Source organism: Kogia breviceps, chromosome 2 (genome assembly GCF_026419965.1).
Source record: "Kogia breviceps isolate mKogBre1 chromosome 2, mKogBre1 haplotype 1, whole genome shotgun sequence".
Taxonomy (NCBI): domain Eukaryota; kingdom Metazoa; phylum Chordata; class Mammalia; order Artiodactyla; family Physeteridae; genus Kogia; species Kogia breviceps.
In genome coordinates this window covers 34,444,981-34,460,108 of record NC_081311.1, presented here as the reverse complement: position 1 = coordinate 34,460,108, position 15,128 = coordinate 34,444,981, and the positions used below count along the sequence as shown (strand labels likewise).

The following is a 15,128-nucleotide window of genomic DNA, read 5'->3' as shown; positions in this document are numbered from 1 at the left end:
AAGCCATCTCTTCTTTTAAAATTTATTTTGCATCTGATTTTTGTCTGATTAGCATTAAATTTTGCCAGAAGCAAGGTTTTATTGTGCTAAGCTTTTGGAAGTGCTGACTGGACTCTTATATTGAAGTCATTATCTATATATGGAGCACTAAGTTGCAACCATAGTGGATGTGGGTAGTGGAAAATTACCGACTTTCTAATGTTCACTGTTTCTTGTTTTGTCATATCTGTGTGTATTTATTTATAGAAACTTGATTAGGCTTGCCAATAGACATAAAATCCCAGGGACATTTTGAAAGAAGAAAAAATTATTTTCGTTAACATTGTATATTGCTTGAACATTTAGAACAGCAATATATCTGGCACACTAATTAGATGGATACAACTGTTAACCAATTTAAGATTCAAGGAATGAATAGTGCTGAATGGTATTTCCTTTCTTGCCCTGCAAGTCAGAATTTCAAAGAATAATGGTTATCATTCAAAGACATAAAAAGGAAAAAGAAAAATAGATTTTTCAGAGTCCCTTCAGCTGAGGTTAGCTGAGTACCGGGCTCTCAGTTTTCTCTGCTTCATACTTTGTTCCTCCTTATTTTCTTGCGTTTGTAATTTAATACTGCCTAACAATTAGCTATGCCTCAGTTCTCATCCCCTTTTTCTGTTCGTTGGATGATTTCACCTGATGGGTGCAACAGTGCACATCAGGGATTCCCTACTGAGTCATTCTCAATTGTTGATCTTCAAAGGTGATCTGGTTAGTTGCTATGCTGGTAACTTCTCTGCATTCTCATGCTGCTTATCACCATTTCTGATTGGAGAGGCTGTCTAAAATAATGGTTAAGAGCACTGGCTTTGGAGCTAGGTAGACCTGGGGTTAAATCTTGGTCCCACTACTCTGTGACTTTGGACTTAAAGTCTTAATCTTCCCAAACTACATTTGTAAATTGGGATGCTAACAGTATCTACATCATTAAGCTATAGTGAATACTAATGAGATAATGCATGTAAGTCACCTAATAGTGAGTACTTGGTCGTGTGTTACTGTTTTTTTTTTTGTAGTCTTTATTACATTAAGCCAGAAGCAGCAGAATATGACTCCTCTTTAGTCCACTAAGTCTCTGGGGAATTGTTGACAGGGAGTGCACATCTTCTCTGCTTCTCTCCATAAACGTCTCCCTCCACCTTCTCACCAGATTATCTCTATAATTAAGCATAGATCCCTTCAAAGAGAAGATTGATAATTCTTGCTATGCAAAAATTCTTGGGATAAGAATTGCTTTTCTTTTCTTCCTTTTTCCAGTGTTCTGTACATACCCACCTTTTCTCCCTTCCAGCCTCTCTCTATTCACTTAGCTATTTGTCATTGGCTTTATTGGCAAATTTTTAGAGTAATTTTTTTTTTTTTTTTGCAGTACGCGGGCCTCTCACCGCTGTGGCCACTCCCGCTGAGGAGCACAGGCTCCGGACGCGCAGGACCAGCGGCCATGGCTCATGGGCCCAGCCACTCCGCGGCATGTGGGATCCTCCCGGACCGGGGCAGGAACCCGCGTCCCCTGCATCGACAGGCGGACTCTCAACCACTGCGCCACCAGGGAAGCCCTAGAGTGATTATTTTTGACTTTACTTTTCATAAGAGTGGGTAGAGGGTTAAATCAACTACATGTCGTGATTAATGCCTTTTTTGAGTACTTGGATTTGGCTTTTAGATTTGTGTTGCATCTACTAAATTAAGAAAGGCAGGGCTTCCCTGGTGGCACAGTGGTTGAGAATCTGCCTGCCGATGCAGGAGACATGGGTTCGTGTCCCGGTCCGGGAAGATCCCACATGCCGCGGAGCGGCTGGGCCCGTGAGCCATGGCCGCTGAGCCTGCGCGTCCGGAGCCTGTGCTCCGCAACGGGAGAGGCCACAACAGTGAGAGGCCCGCGTACCGCAAAAAAAAGAAAGGCAGAACTATTAACTTTATAGGGTTCTTTTCAGGACCGTAGAATATTCTATCATTTGGTGAATTTTGGATTCTGGCACTTGCCAGGTCATCCTTCAATACTTGCTTTAAATGTAATTCATTTCTGTGATTTAGAACATTTCTTTTTCTCAACTTCATTTCTGTGTACTCTGATCAGAATGATCTTGTTGATATGGATTGTGGTTGACAAGTGGTTGTATCAGCTTGGAGAGCAGCTTGTACTCAGGACTGGAATGGCAGATGGTTACCAAGGGTCAGGAGAGACTTATCAGTAGGCAGATCAAAACCTACTCTTCCTTCTCATTCACAGTACTAATTCTTTAATGTTATTTTTATTTCCTATGTTGGGACTTACCATTCTATTTTAATAGCAGAAGGCATGGAATATAAGTAGTTCACCCCTTTCAGGCTTTGCTTTTCTGTTAATTGATGGTGGGTATTACATATGTTATGATATTGTTTTTCTCCATACTAATAATATCAATAGGAAAAAAAGGTGTTCACGTGCTGTAATAGTTACACTGCTATTAAATGTTTTAATATATATGCTGTAATATATGTATTTTATTCCTATATATGTGTGTATATATAAATAGATGCTATGATAGATGCACTGGCAGTGTTCTGAATCACTATAAAGTAGGAGTAGTTTTTAAAGCTCTAGAGAATAAATTGGAAAGGCACACTAAGGTTTGGACTTTAAGAACTTTCTAAAATAAAATAGACTTCTGGGAAATAACTATTGTTTCTCTTCTTTCTTTTTATTTATATGTCAGTGTTATTTTATAAGGAGATAACAGTATTGCCGTTGCACTCACAAAAGGAGTCAAACTTTCCTTTGGAGTGACATTGTAGTAGGCCAGTCCTGAAATACTTCTTGCTAGTTTTTTGCTACAATGCTACAACAGTAATAGAAAAAAAAAAAAAAGAGCCGGTTCTTTTGGTATTTTCTGTTTACTACCTGGTATTTTAAGAGCCAGATAAATATCACACTTTTATTAAAATATGTAAAAAATGATCTTAGAAATGCGTATATATACATTACTTAAAGAAATACAACACTTGTTCACAATTATGAAATAAAAATTTGTTTATAGCACTCCAGGGTCAGTTAAATAAATTTCCTCTTGCACACAAATTTTCCTTTGCTATAATGTTGTTTGTTTAATTAAAAGTTCATGTTAGCTATATGTGTTAATTATGGGAAAAGCATGAGATGGGAATTCTGGTATTGCCTCAGTCACTCACTAACTAGGAGACGCTGGGCAACTCATTTACCATTTCTATGCCTGTTTCCTCATTTGTAAAAAGGAGGCAATGATGTTTTCTCTGGTGTAGTGTAAGAAATAAATGAAACATTAGATGTAAAAATTATAAAAGTTCCTATACAATTGTCAGGTATTAGGGGGAGTCAACTCCTACAACATGGGTAATTGAGTGTTAGCTATTTGATACTTGCAGCCAGTACTTCATTATTCAGCAGATGGTTCACTTATTTAACAAGGACTTGGTTGTCTCTTATGTGCATACTATGATAGTAGCCAGTGTATATTGAGCACTTACTATGTGTCAGTTATTGTGCTAAGAGTTTTTCATGTATTTACTAATTTAATCCTCATAACACTCTGATGTAGATACTTTTTTAAATCCCTGTTTTATTGTTGAGAGAATTTGGATTTAGAGAAGTTGGGTGGCTTAGCTGAGGTTGAACAGCTAGTAAGTGTCCTTTTTGATTCCATCCATCCATCTGTCCATCTATCAATTATTTATTGACCATCTGCTACATGGTAGGCTCTATTCTAGGGCTGGGTGTACAACAGGGAACAAAACAGACAAAAACTCTCTGCCCTCCTGCAACTTACATTCCAGTGAGCAAAGACAGAAAATAAAAGTGTGAAATAGAAAGTATATTCAAGAGTGGTAAGAGTGATGCAGTGACAAAGTAAATTCCTTTATTTTAGAAAAAAAAAAAGCAGGAAAGGGAATTGTGTGTGTGTGTGTGTGTGTGTGTGTGTGTGTGTGTGTTTATAATGTGGATATTGTGGCCAGAAAGGGCTTCATCAAGAAGGAGACCCAAAAACCTGAAGGAGGAGAGGGAGACAGCCATGTGTGAGAAATGTGATCCAACTAGAGGAAACAGCCTGTGCAAAGCATAGGACAGGAATGTGCTTGCTGTGTTTCAGGAACCACAAGGAGGCCAGTGTTGCTGGCGAGGAATAAGTAAAGTATTAGGAAGTGAGGTCATTGTGATAATATGGGGCAGAATTATGTAGGGCTTTATAGGCTGCTGTAAGAAAAATAGGGTTTTGAGCAGAAGAGAGACATGGGGTCTGACTTATATTTTAGTGGGATTATTTTGTCTACTTCGTTGAGAACAGACTGAAGGGAAACAAGGGTGGAATCAAGGAGACTGGTTAGGGAGCTGTTGGCAATAATCTAGGCAAGACACGTTGTTGGCTTAGTGCGGGGTGATACCAGTGGAGGTAGTGAGATGTGGCTGGATTGTTTTGGTGGGGAGGTGAGAGAAGAGAATAGTCAGGGATGATTTCAAGGTTTTTTTGCCTGAACAACTAGAATAATGGAGATTACTAAGATGAGGGAAGGCTGTGGGAGGACCAGGGTTTGGGGAAGAAGATAGAAATTCATTTTGGACATATTTGAGGTGCTTATCAGATATCCAGTTGGAGTGATGCATGAGTTTGAAGTTCAAGGGAGAGGTCAGGCCTAGAAATATAAATTTGGGAGGTGTCAGAGTGTTTATGGAATTTAAAACTCCAAGTCTAGGTGAGATCTAGAGACAGTGTAGGTAGAAAAGAGAAGATATCCAAGATCAGAGCCTAGTTCTAGCTTAGCTCTTGAAGGCCCAAGTTCTTAATGATTGCAACCTTATATTGCTGTGTCTAGTGTTATAATAGGTACTTGCTAAAAATCTGCCACATGGAGGCTGCCCTCAAGAAGCTTATGGTCTTTGTGGAGAAACACAATATATGACATATACTTGAAACATTTAAGTTACAGTGTGAAGAAATATTTGTATATAACGTGTCAGAGTGAGCAGACTGACTTTTCATCTGTCCTACAGATGAAAAGATTACTTGGCATGGAAATGATTGAAAAAGGCCTGCTGGAGGAAATGGGACTTGAACTGAACCTCAAACCATGGGCAACAGATGGGGGTGCACATTTTTGGGAGGTCCCCAAGACTGCTTTCAGGTTCAGTATGGTCCAGTGGTTGACACTCTGCGCTCCCAACTCAGGGGGCCCGGGTTTGATCCCTGGTTGGGGAACTAAGATCCCACATAGTGCAACTAAGCCTGTGTGCTGCAGCTAGAGAAGCCCGTGCACTGCAACCAAAGCCCAGTGCAGCCTAAATAAATAAGTAAAATAATAATAATTTTTAAAAAGATACAGATTAAAATTAACAACAGGAGAAGGCACATCAGGCAGGATCTAGGAGAGTTCCAGCAGGGGGCTTCCAATTGTCCTTTCCTACTGGAGTCATGTGGACAGCACTTATTTCCCCCAGCAATGATGCATGATAACAGTCATGGAGTATTACTAACCAGGGAAGCTCTCCCAAGCCATGGAGTCTTTTACTGGGGGTTGTCCCATAGGCACGACTGACTGCCTGAGTTGCTGATCTTAATCTTCAGCCCCTCCAGAGCTCATACCATGTGGTCCCATGCCCCCATCAACTGTAAATCACATTGTAAGTCACACTGTTAGCTTAGACTATTTGGCATTGCCCAAGGCACCCAAGTAAACAAAGGCATCTATCAGGCAGGACATTCCAAAGGCTAACCGCCCAGGAGTTGGGGGCAAGGGCCAAAACTTTTTTTGGGCAAGGTTAATCCTTTCCTGCATGGTGGATGGGGAAGTCCCTCAGTGTGGAGACAGCAGGAGCTAAGATACAGTAGGAGTGCATACATCATGTTTAGAGAACATTGGGGTGGTTGCAGTATGGCCTTATACTTGGGAATATGAACTCTGGAGCCAGATTACTAGGATTCATATCCCATATTCATGTTCATTCCACAACTAGCAACTAGCTGTCACTTGCTAGTTGTGGAATTTATGACAGTTACATAATCTGTAACTTACCTGTAAATTAGCAAGGGTAATAACAATACTATGTTCGTTACAGGCTTGTTATGAGGATTAAAGAGTTAATATATAAAGCACTCAGAATATGTCCTGACACATAGTAAACGCTGTAGAAATCAGGAGTTTGTTCATTCATTCCTTCATCATTCACTTAGTGATTCTTTTTTGAGCACTAGTATGTTGAAGACTCATCTCCTGAATCTCAGACTTTTATTTCCAGATGCCTAGTGATATATCTAGAGGGCTTGTGGCTCTTTAAATATTAACATGTTCAAAAAGAAATTAAGTATTTTCCACCCAAATTATTTCTATTAATGTCAGTACTATCAACCTAGTTTGTTTGTTCAGAGATTTTATTTTAAGATATCAGCTCTTGCAGAGATTGGGCTTAATAAAGAGTAAATTTTGGTGAACTGGGAAGTTAATGTTAGCTTTCTTTTTGTATATTTACAGGTCTGTGTATGATGACCAACCAAATGCGCACAAGAAGTTTATGGAAAAGTTAGATGCGTGTATCCGCAATCATGACAAGGAAATTGAAAAGATGTGTAATTTTCATCATCAGGGTTTTGTAGATGCTATTACAGAACTCCTTAAAGTAAGGACTGATGCAGAAAAACTGAAGGTAAGAAATAGTTAAAATTCTATTTACCTTTGCTCTCAAATTATTCAAGTATTAGTTTATAGTGCATATTTACAAATCATTATTAAATGCACTATTTTTAAGAAATGGATTAGTGTACATATTTGGGAATTCTCTATTAATACAGTTATCATGCTAATGACAGGAGTAATCTCTCTCTTTTTTTTTTTTTTTTTGTAAACCAAGTAATGCATTGACTTAACAGGATTTCTTTCCATGCAGGGAAATGAACTCAAACAATTCACACAATGGAAGGCCTCATTTGGAGTTTTAGAGTTCTAAAGTGACGATTAGTACAATATTGATAAAAAGCTATCCTCTGAAAACTTGTAAAAACTTACTATAAATGATTGTGTTCTCAAAATTATTTAATAGTGAAACTGGTTTTTGGGTTTTTTTCTTAGTTTAATAGCAATGTGTAGTTTTCTTAAGGTAAGTTGGTCTACATTTTCTGCCACACAGCAAAAACATTATTTATTAAATGAGACCTGGATTTGTTCTGTCAGAATACAAAATATTTAGTTATAAGAATTGTCCTATTTGTCTTTCTTTACATTTGGAGAGCTTAGCAGACAGAATGACCCTGGTTCACCAGAGGTTATGATTAGAAAACCATTATATACAGGATATTCAGATAACAAGAGACCAAATACAGCATCAATGAGGTCACTGAGCATCTTTGTTCAGAAATTAATGAGATTTTTAATAAACCAGAATGTGCTTCCTTACTATGATGACCTAATGAGTCACTTAATATGTGGGAAAATTTGAGGTTGAGCTTTGCCTGCACCTGCAGCATTAAAATGTTGCTGTGGATTGAGATTTCCGTGTTTGATGTTAATCAACCACCCAGTGTTTGCATTCAGCAAAGTATGAATGTTTAATTACCATAAAATGCAATCACCATTTCCTACAGACAGTGAATGGCACATAGACCCCATTGAAGTTATCAAAAAGGGACCAGTGGTCAACTGGGTCAGTGATTTGAATTGTTTTACAGACTTAGAGAAGCAAGTAAAGTTCAAAAATCTGGATTAAATTTGAGAAGTTTGCCACAGAATCTGTTAAAAAGAACTGTCATAAGTAATTGAAGTTAACAAAAGCCCTTTTCAATCAAAAGTTCAAGTTCAAGCTGTAGAGTTAATTTGAATTTGCATTTCTTTGTTCTAAGTTTCTCATGAAGCATGATCTGATTACAAGGGTGAGCAGTTACATCAGGGCAGTTTTATGCGTATTTGTCTAACTAAGGTGAAATTATTTTTAAGGTGCAAGTTACTGATACCAACCGAAGATTTCAAGATGCTGGAAAGGAGGTGAGAAAATGATACATTTTTTTGTGTATTCAGTATGTGGATGCAGTTTAACTGTTCATTTTAAAATATGGACATTTCTTCTTTTTAAGGTGATAGTCCAAACAGAAGATATTATTCGATGTAGAATTCAGCAGAGGAATATTACAACTGTAGTAGAAAAATTGCAGTTATGCCTTCCAGGTAAGTTAAACTTGTCTATAATGTAACGTTCAGCTTGGTGAAATTGTAATTTAATGGTAGTGTATAGTCATTATTCATTATAGGTATTACAGATTACGTGGTGATTGTCCCCCGCAAAGCCCATGGTATTCTTTCTTATCTACTTTATTCCCTGAATTTTCATGGTTTTCCTTATTATAAGGCCCCTATTTGATGATCTGTCACATCAGTCTCCTAGAACAACCTCTACCTTTCCATTTCCTTTCTGCCTAGTTTGCCCTTTGTCCCTCCCCAGCCCACCCCCTGCCTTTTTCCCCCTCAGAATACTTTCCCATGGAGAGAGTGTCTTTTGATTACATTTTCTTTCATTTTCCTAATTTGCCTAATTTTTTTTACCTTTAGTTTTCAATTGTTTTCTTTTTGTCACTTAAGCAGGTTTGTCTTTGGTCACAATTTCATTTTGCTAATAAGAAAACATCCAAAAGTGCTAGATCTTTTCCCTTTTTTGGTCTTACTTTTCCTCCTATATTTTGGGAAGACTGACTTTTTAGGTTTCTGAGTTTCTGGTGTCTCTGTTAGGGCTCACATATTCCTGGGACATCAAATAAATTCTGAAGAAACTAACCAGTACTTTCTTTACTTGGATATACCCTGTTCATACAAAAGGAAACAGGTGTATGACATCCTTTTTTAATATAGTAAGCTAAATCTCAGTGTCCCATTTTTAACTTATTTCTTTTTTTGAAGGAACCTGAACCTCCATATCCAGGGCAATAGAATAAGGTGCTTTGTATAATATTTATATAATGTAAATTTGCTTAGACTACAAATTACATAAACTGTTAGCATATTTTATTAGCTAAAAAAATTGTTTTCTGACTTGTGAGAATAAAGTTTTTCTTTTTTGTTTTAGAATCACTGAAATTCTGCTCATATTAATTTCTAATGGACCCAGGGATATGTGCACATTAACTTTGAGTAAATAAAATGTCTGCTTATTATGTTAGCTTTTAGGGTTGAGAAACCTATTTCCTTATAGTAATGCTTAATAATACCTCTTTGTCACCATCAGATACACTGAAATAGTCATGAACACAGCCTCTAGGTTTGAATGCTTTGTCCCTGAATGGTAATAAGCCTAAAAAATTGGGTACTGATGGAATAAGAAAGAGTAAATTCAGCTTATTCAACCCTAGTGGGATATTTGAAATAGAGAAATAAAGGGAAGTAGAAGCTAGATTTTTTTTTTTTTTTTACTGCTACTGTCTTTGCTCTCAAGGCTGGACAGGAAATCTGAGTTCATATCAACATTGTGTTCTTAATAGCCACATCCAGAACTACCTCCTTTCCTCCATCTATCCTTCTCTCTAATTATACACTCATACATACTTTTTTGTGTCAGGCATTATGGTAGGTATTGGAAATATAAAGTTGAAAATGATATAGTCCCAGCTCTGAAGGGTCCCATCATCTAATGTGAATAAAGACAAGTAAGCCATTACTGTACAACTGCCTAACTCCTCCTTAGATTAAGAGGAGTATGAGAGGATATAAGAAGTCACAGGGTAAACAATGCATTTTCGTGGTATATTAGTTAATTAATTATTTTTGAGGAAAGCATTATTTTTATATGAAAACAGTATGGAAATATAAGGTAGATGTGAAATTTACATGAATTGTTGAGGTAAAACAGGAGACTTCAAAGAAAGTTTATACTTGTAGCAGCAGTTTTTTAGGCTCTTTCCTAGGTTATGTGTTCACTGTAACTCTTTGATTAGAAAATGTGAGATACATTGCATTGCAATAAAGGGACTTTGATAGAGATATACATAGGGTCTGCAGAGTTAGGGCTGGTTCATTATAGCCACCATTGCAGTTTTTATGGTTTTTCGGGCAGTTAAACAATATCTTTTGTGAACCTGAAGCCCCCTAGGGAGTAGCCATAAGACTGTAAAAAATCTGAAAAAAAAATGTGTCTGTCTCTCTTGTCTAGGAAAATGTGAGCTGACTTGATAATCTAACAGTAATTTACCTACTTTATACTTTGAAATTTTACTAAGGATGAACGGTAATCTATATTGTTGCATTAAAACCTTTTTGGTGGCAGTGTGTCTTCTTGCTGAAGCTTATAACAATTTTATTGAATAATTGTATTTCTGAGCCTTCGATGGAAATGATAAAACAAATATAGATACTTTGTTATGTTTATTTATGCCTTTATTATAATTTACTCTCCACTGTAAACTTTTGAGTTTTTTCTTTCTCTCTGTGTTTGGTGTGAAATTTTGTTTAGTGAGCTGTAACACAGTTGCATTATTTTATTTGGTATATTGAATCAAAATCAATTAATCTCACCTTGCTCAACTTTCTCTCTCAAATAACTAAAATCCAAACTTCCACTTCCACTGCAGGAAGAGATATTAGTAAGTTTCTGATTAGGATAATTGTTACTAGGTTGATGTCTCAGTTATAGGTGTCAGCATGTACAAGTGTTCCCAGTTCAATATAATGTATTAGTTTATATAATATAATGTTCAATATATGTAGAAATTAAAATGTTTTCATTTAATTGAAGTATAAAATTTTATTTGAAAATATAAGCCTAAATCAAGGTACAGAGAAAATTACTGAATTTATATGTTCTTCCTTGCTTTAATTTTTTTCATCTCTCAAAATTTTTTTTTATTTTGAAAGCTAAAATAAGTTATATTTTTTAATGCAGTGCTGGAAATGTACAGTAAGCTGAAAGAACAGATGAGTGCAAAAAGGTGAGTTGTTTTCTGTCCTAATTGTTTTTAATAAGAGGTTTTTTCCTATTACTGAAAGCATAGATAAAATTACTGTAAATTATAGTGAATCATCTGAAGTTTTGCTTTTCTGTGTTTAACTATTCTTTGTTAATGCAATTTGCCCATCAGGATCATTCAGTAAAGCAGTCCTTAGCCATTTATTTGTGGATCCTTGTCCTTTGTAATTGATATCAGAGATTGATAATATTGATGAAGAACAAATAGACAACTGAACAGGAATGAAAAAATATTGATTAACTTAACACATTAACGCATACAATCAAAGACCAAGTGTGTACTTTGTGAAAGCAAAGTGTGGGTAGTTACATTTTGACAATCTGGGCTAGTGTAGTTCATGTTCTCTTTTATAATACATATGAATACATGACAGATGAAAGATAAAGTAATTTAAAGTAGTTTATGAATTGCTGTAGGAGCATTAGATGTAATTATGTTTAAAATGTTTTAAAGATGAACAATTTTAAATTACATAGAAAAATCAGAATGAGATGTGCTTGAAATAGGGAAATAATCATTTCTTCTTGTTTATTAATAACTGCTTAATTTTCACATCGCAGTATATGCAAATCTGTACTTAGATTTGTGTATGTTCTGCTTCATAGTGCTTTACGTTGAATTTTATTGGTCTTTACCAATTGGTACTAATTAGTAGAATGATTTTGTTCCTAACTAATACATGAGCCATAATCTATTCTGAAAGAGTCTTTTAGGGCTTCCCTGGTGGCACAGTGGTTGAGAGTCCTCCTGCCGATGCAGGGGACACGGGTTCGTGCCCCAGTCTGGGAAGATCCCACATGCCGCGGAACAGCCCGTGAGCCATGGCCGCTGAGCCTGTGCGTCCGGAGCCTGTGCAAGAGTCTTTTATTTTATGTGTATATTATTAATTTATTGTATTTTATCTATCAAAGTTGTACATCCTTATATTTTAAGTACAATATAGTTAATAGTTCTGTGTGTTCGTTGCAAAAAAAAAAAACCAGACATCACCTTCCCTTTTTGCCATTCACCATTCCTCCTTCCTAGGGGCAAAAACCTTTACCTCTTTTAAGAAATTATTTTGGTATTTATATTTATGTCATTAAATAACTAACTTTTATATTACTTCTCTATTTTCAAGCTTGGGACATTATATATTTCTTCAGATATTTCATAATCTAATATTTATATCTAAATTTACCCAGTTGTCCCCAAAATGTCTTATATCTTCTTTTCCTTCCTGAAATATTGGTTAGTATGTATTTTTTTGTCCCTGTAATCTAGAATAGTCTTCCCACTTTTCTTTGTTTTTCATGAAAAACAAAGAAAAGGTTAGTTGTAGACCAGGGCATTTTAGATTTGTTTGATCATTCTCTCATGATTAGATGCAGATTACATGTTTTGGGCATGAGTACAACATAAGTGGTATTGTGTATGATATCAGAAGGTATATGCTATCAGATTATCTCTAGGTTATCCTAAATTTGATCATTTGCTTAAGGGGATGGCTATCAGATCTCTTAAGAAAAGGTATATTTTTCTCTTTGCAATTAATAAATAATCTGTGGGGGGTGATATTTTGAGTCCTGTTTCTTGACAGTCTTTCACCCAGTGGTTTTAGGATTTTTATTTTAGTCACTTATCACATTGGGGTTACAAAATGGTGATTTTTTATACTTCTATCATTCCTTTAACATTTATTAGCTGGATTTTTATGTAAAGAACTTTTCTTCTTTTTAGCTCTTTGTTTTTCTGATTATCACTATGGACTCACAGATTTTTTAAAAAATAAATGAATTATAATCTGTAATTCTCTTTATTCTTTTTGATGCACAAATTGTCCCCAGTTTGGCTAGGGGAACCCCTTAAGCCAGTGCCTGTGTCCTCATTTGTCTTTGAGTGCTTTCTTACTTACCCTACAATGAGTAAGATGTTCCAGACTCATGTTGTACTTTTCTTGTCCTAGATCTGGAGCCGTCCTCCAAAGTACAGCTCCTTTTAGTGAGTAATGGTATTTAGAAACTAAGATCTGCATATGCATGCTAGGTAGGCTTATTATATCTCACACACACACACACACACACCCTATCTTTCATGCCCTCCAGCTTCCACATTTGCCATTGAGAAGTTTGAAGTCATTCTGATTTCTCATCCATAGTTTGTGACCCACATTTTCTCTCTTTTAGTATCTTCTCTTTGTCATCTGTGGTCTGTAATTTCCTGGTGTGAGCTTTGATGTGGGTGGGTCTGTTTACTTTCATTGTGCTGGATACTTCGTGAACCTACTTTTTTTTTTACGTGAAAGTGAGTTTATTTAAAAAATTTTTTTTTTTTAGTTTTATAAATTTATTTATTTATTTATTTTTGGCTGCATTGGGTCTTTGTTGCTGCGCGTGGGCTTTCTCTATTTGCGGCAAGCAGAGGCTACTCTTTGTTGCGGTGCGCGGACTTCTCATTGTGGTGGCTTCTCTTGTTGTGGAGCACGGGCTCTAGGCACGCAGGCTTCAGCAGTTGTGGCATGTGGGCTCAGTAGTTGTGGCTCACGGGCTCTACAGCGCAGGCTCAGTAGTCGGAGCGCATGGGCTCAGTTGCTCCCTGGCATGTGGGAGATTCCTGGACCAGGGATACAACCTGTGTCCCCTGCATTGGCAGGCGGACTCTTAACCACTGCACCACCAGGGAAGTCCCTCTTTTTCTTCTTTAAAAAAAATTATTTTTTTGTCACACAGATATCAGTGTTTTAAGTCAGGTTGGATGTACCAAGGTCTCTGTTAGTCCAGTGGTTGGGACTCGGAGCTCCCACTGCAGGAGATTATTCCCAACCCCGGGCTCGCAAACCAAGATCCTGCAAGCCCCGTGGGGTGGCAAAAAAAAAAAAGAACAATAACAAAGTAAAAAATAAAAGAAGACTAGGAAACTAACAGATATGTTAGAAAGAATGTAAAACTAAAAATGCAGATGAATCAACGACCAGAAGGTATATCAGTACCACAATAGTAAAAAAGAGGAGGAGGAAAAGGAAAAAAAAGGGGGTGGGGAGCGAGGCCTCGGATGTGGAGGGCGGGGCCTAAGCAAGGGCGACGTTTGGGTGGTGGGTGGGGCCAATGCTCTGGACCCACAGGTCTGGAAAAGGTCCTGGGGGCCGTGGGGGGTGGGGCTTAGGCTCAAGGAACAGAAGGTTCCTAGGCGTGCCCCCCACCCCTGGTCTCAGAGGGCGGGGGACCTCACCTGGGAGCCCAGAAGGCTTCCTGGGCTCCAGTGGTCGGGGCAAACACCCTCCTCTCCTCTCCTGCTACTCTGTCCCGGAGGGCCCCTCCCACCTGCCTCTCCTGGTCTCCCCTGCTTCCCTCCTATGCCTCCAGGACCCGCGCGGCCTGGATGGGGCTTTGGAGGTGGGGGGACAGGCTTGGGAGCTCAGCAGGGGCCAGGGGATCGATCGCCCTCCGCTCCTCTCCCGCTCCTCCGGGAGAGTCCCTCCCACCTGCCTCTCCTGATCTCCCTGGCCTCAGGGGCGCCGATCCTGTCTGGCCTACACTTCTCGTCTCCCCTCAGTCCCCCTACCTCCAACTGGTTCACTCCCATCTCCTTGGGCGTCACAGCCCCGCACCAGTGGCTGGCAGGAGCCCTAGTTGTGGGGAGACGCTAACTCCATGTCTTCCCACACCACCATCTTCACCAATGCTTTTTATAAGTAATAGGCATTCAAGAAATATTTTTTGAATTGAAAAATATTACTCTATTAATGGCTTTTTAAATGGTTTTTGTGACACAATATTATTTCTAATTGCCTTAAAGAGTGTAAAATTTTCCAAAAAATTTTTCTTAAAATATATTTTACTTTTGGGGCTTCCCTGGTGGCGCAGTGGTTGGGAGTCCGCCTGCCGATGCAGGGGATGTGGGTTCGTGCCCCGGTCCGGGAAGATCCCACATGCCGCACAGCGGCTGGGCCCGTGAGCCGTGGCCGCTGAGCCTGCGCGTCCGGAGCCTGTGCTTCGCAGTGGGAGAGGCCACAGCGGTGAGAGGCCCGCGTATGCAAAAAAAAAAAAAAAAATTTACTTTAATTTGATTTAAACGTGTGCTGTGTACTTTTTTGATGGTAGGGGATGTGGATGGGAGAGATATAATGAAATCATATATCAAATAACTATTCTAATTAAAAAT

At 38.1% G+C, this 15,128-nt stretch overlaps 1 protein-coding gene across 6 annotated transcripts in view; it reads left to right on the top strand.

Annotated features, from left to right (window-relative positions):
* The window catches only part of EXOC6 (exocyst complex component 6), a 209,931-nt gene that overhangs the window by 43,955 nt on the left and 150,848 nt on the right, over window positions 1–15,128 (top strand). For all 6 annotated transcript variants that reach the window (XM_059055448.2, XM_059055444.2, XM_059055449.2 and 3 more), the window contains exons 2-5: window positions 6,520–6,691; window positions 7,975–8,022; window positions 8,112–8,202; window positions 10,904–10,949. In XM_059055448.2, the coding sequence (XP_058911431.1) occupies window positions 6,520–6,691; window positions 7,975–8,022; window positions 8,112–8,202; window positions 10,904–10,949 (357 nt within the window). The remainder of the gene's footprint in view (window positions 1–6,519; window positions 6,692–7,974; window positions 8,023–8,111; window positions 8,203–10,903; window positions 10,950–15,128) is intronic.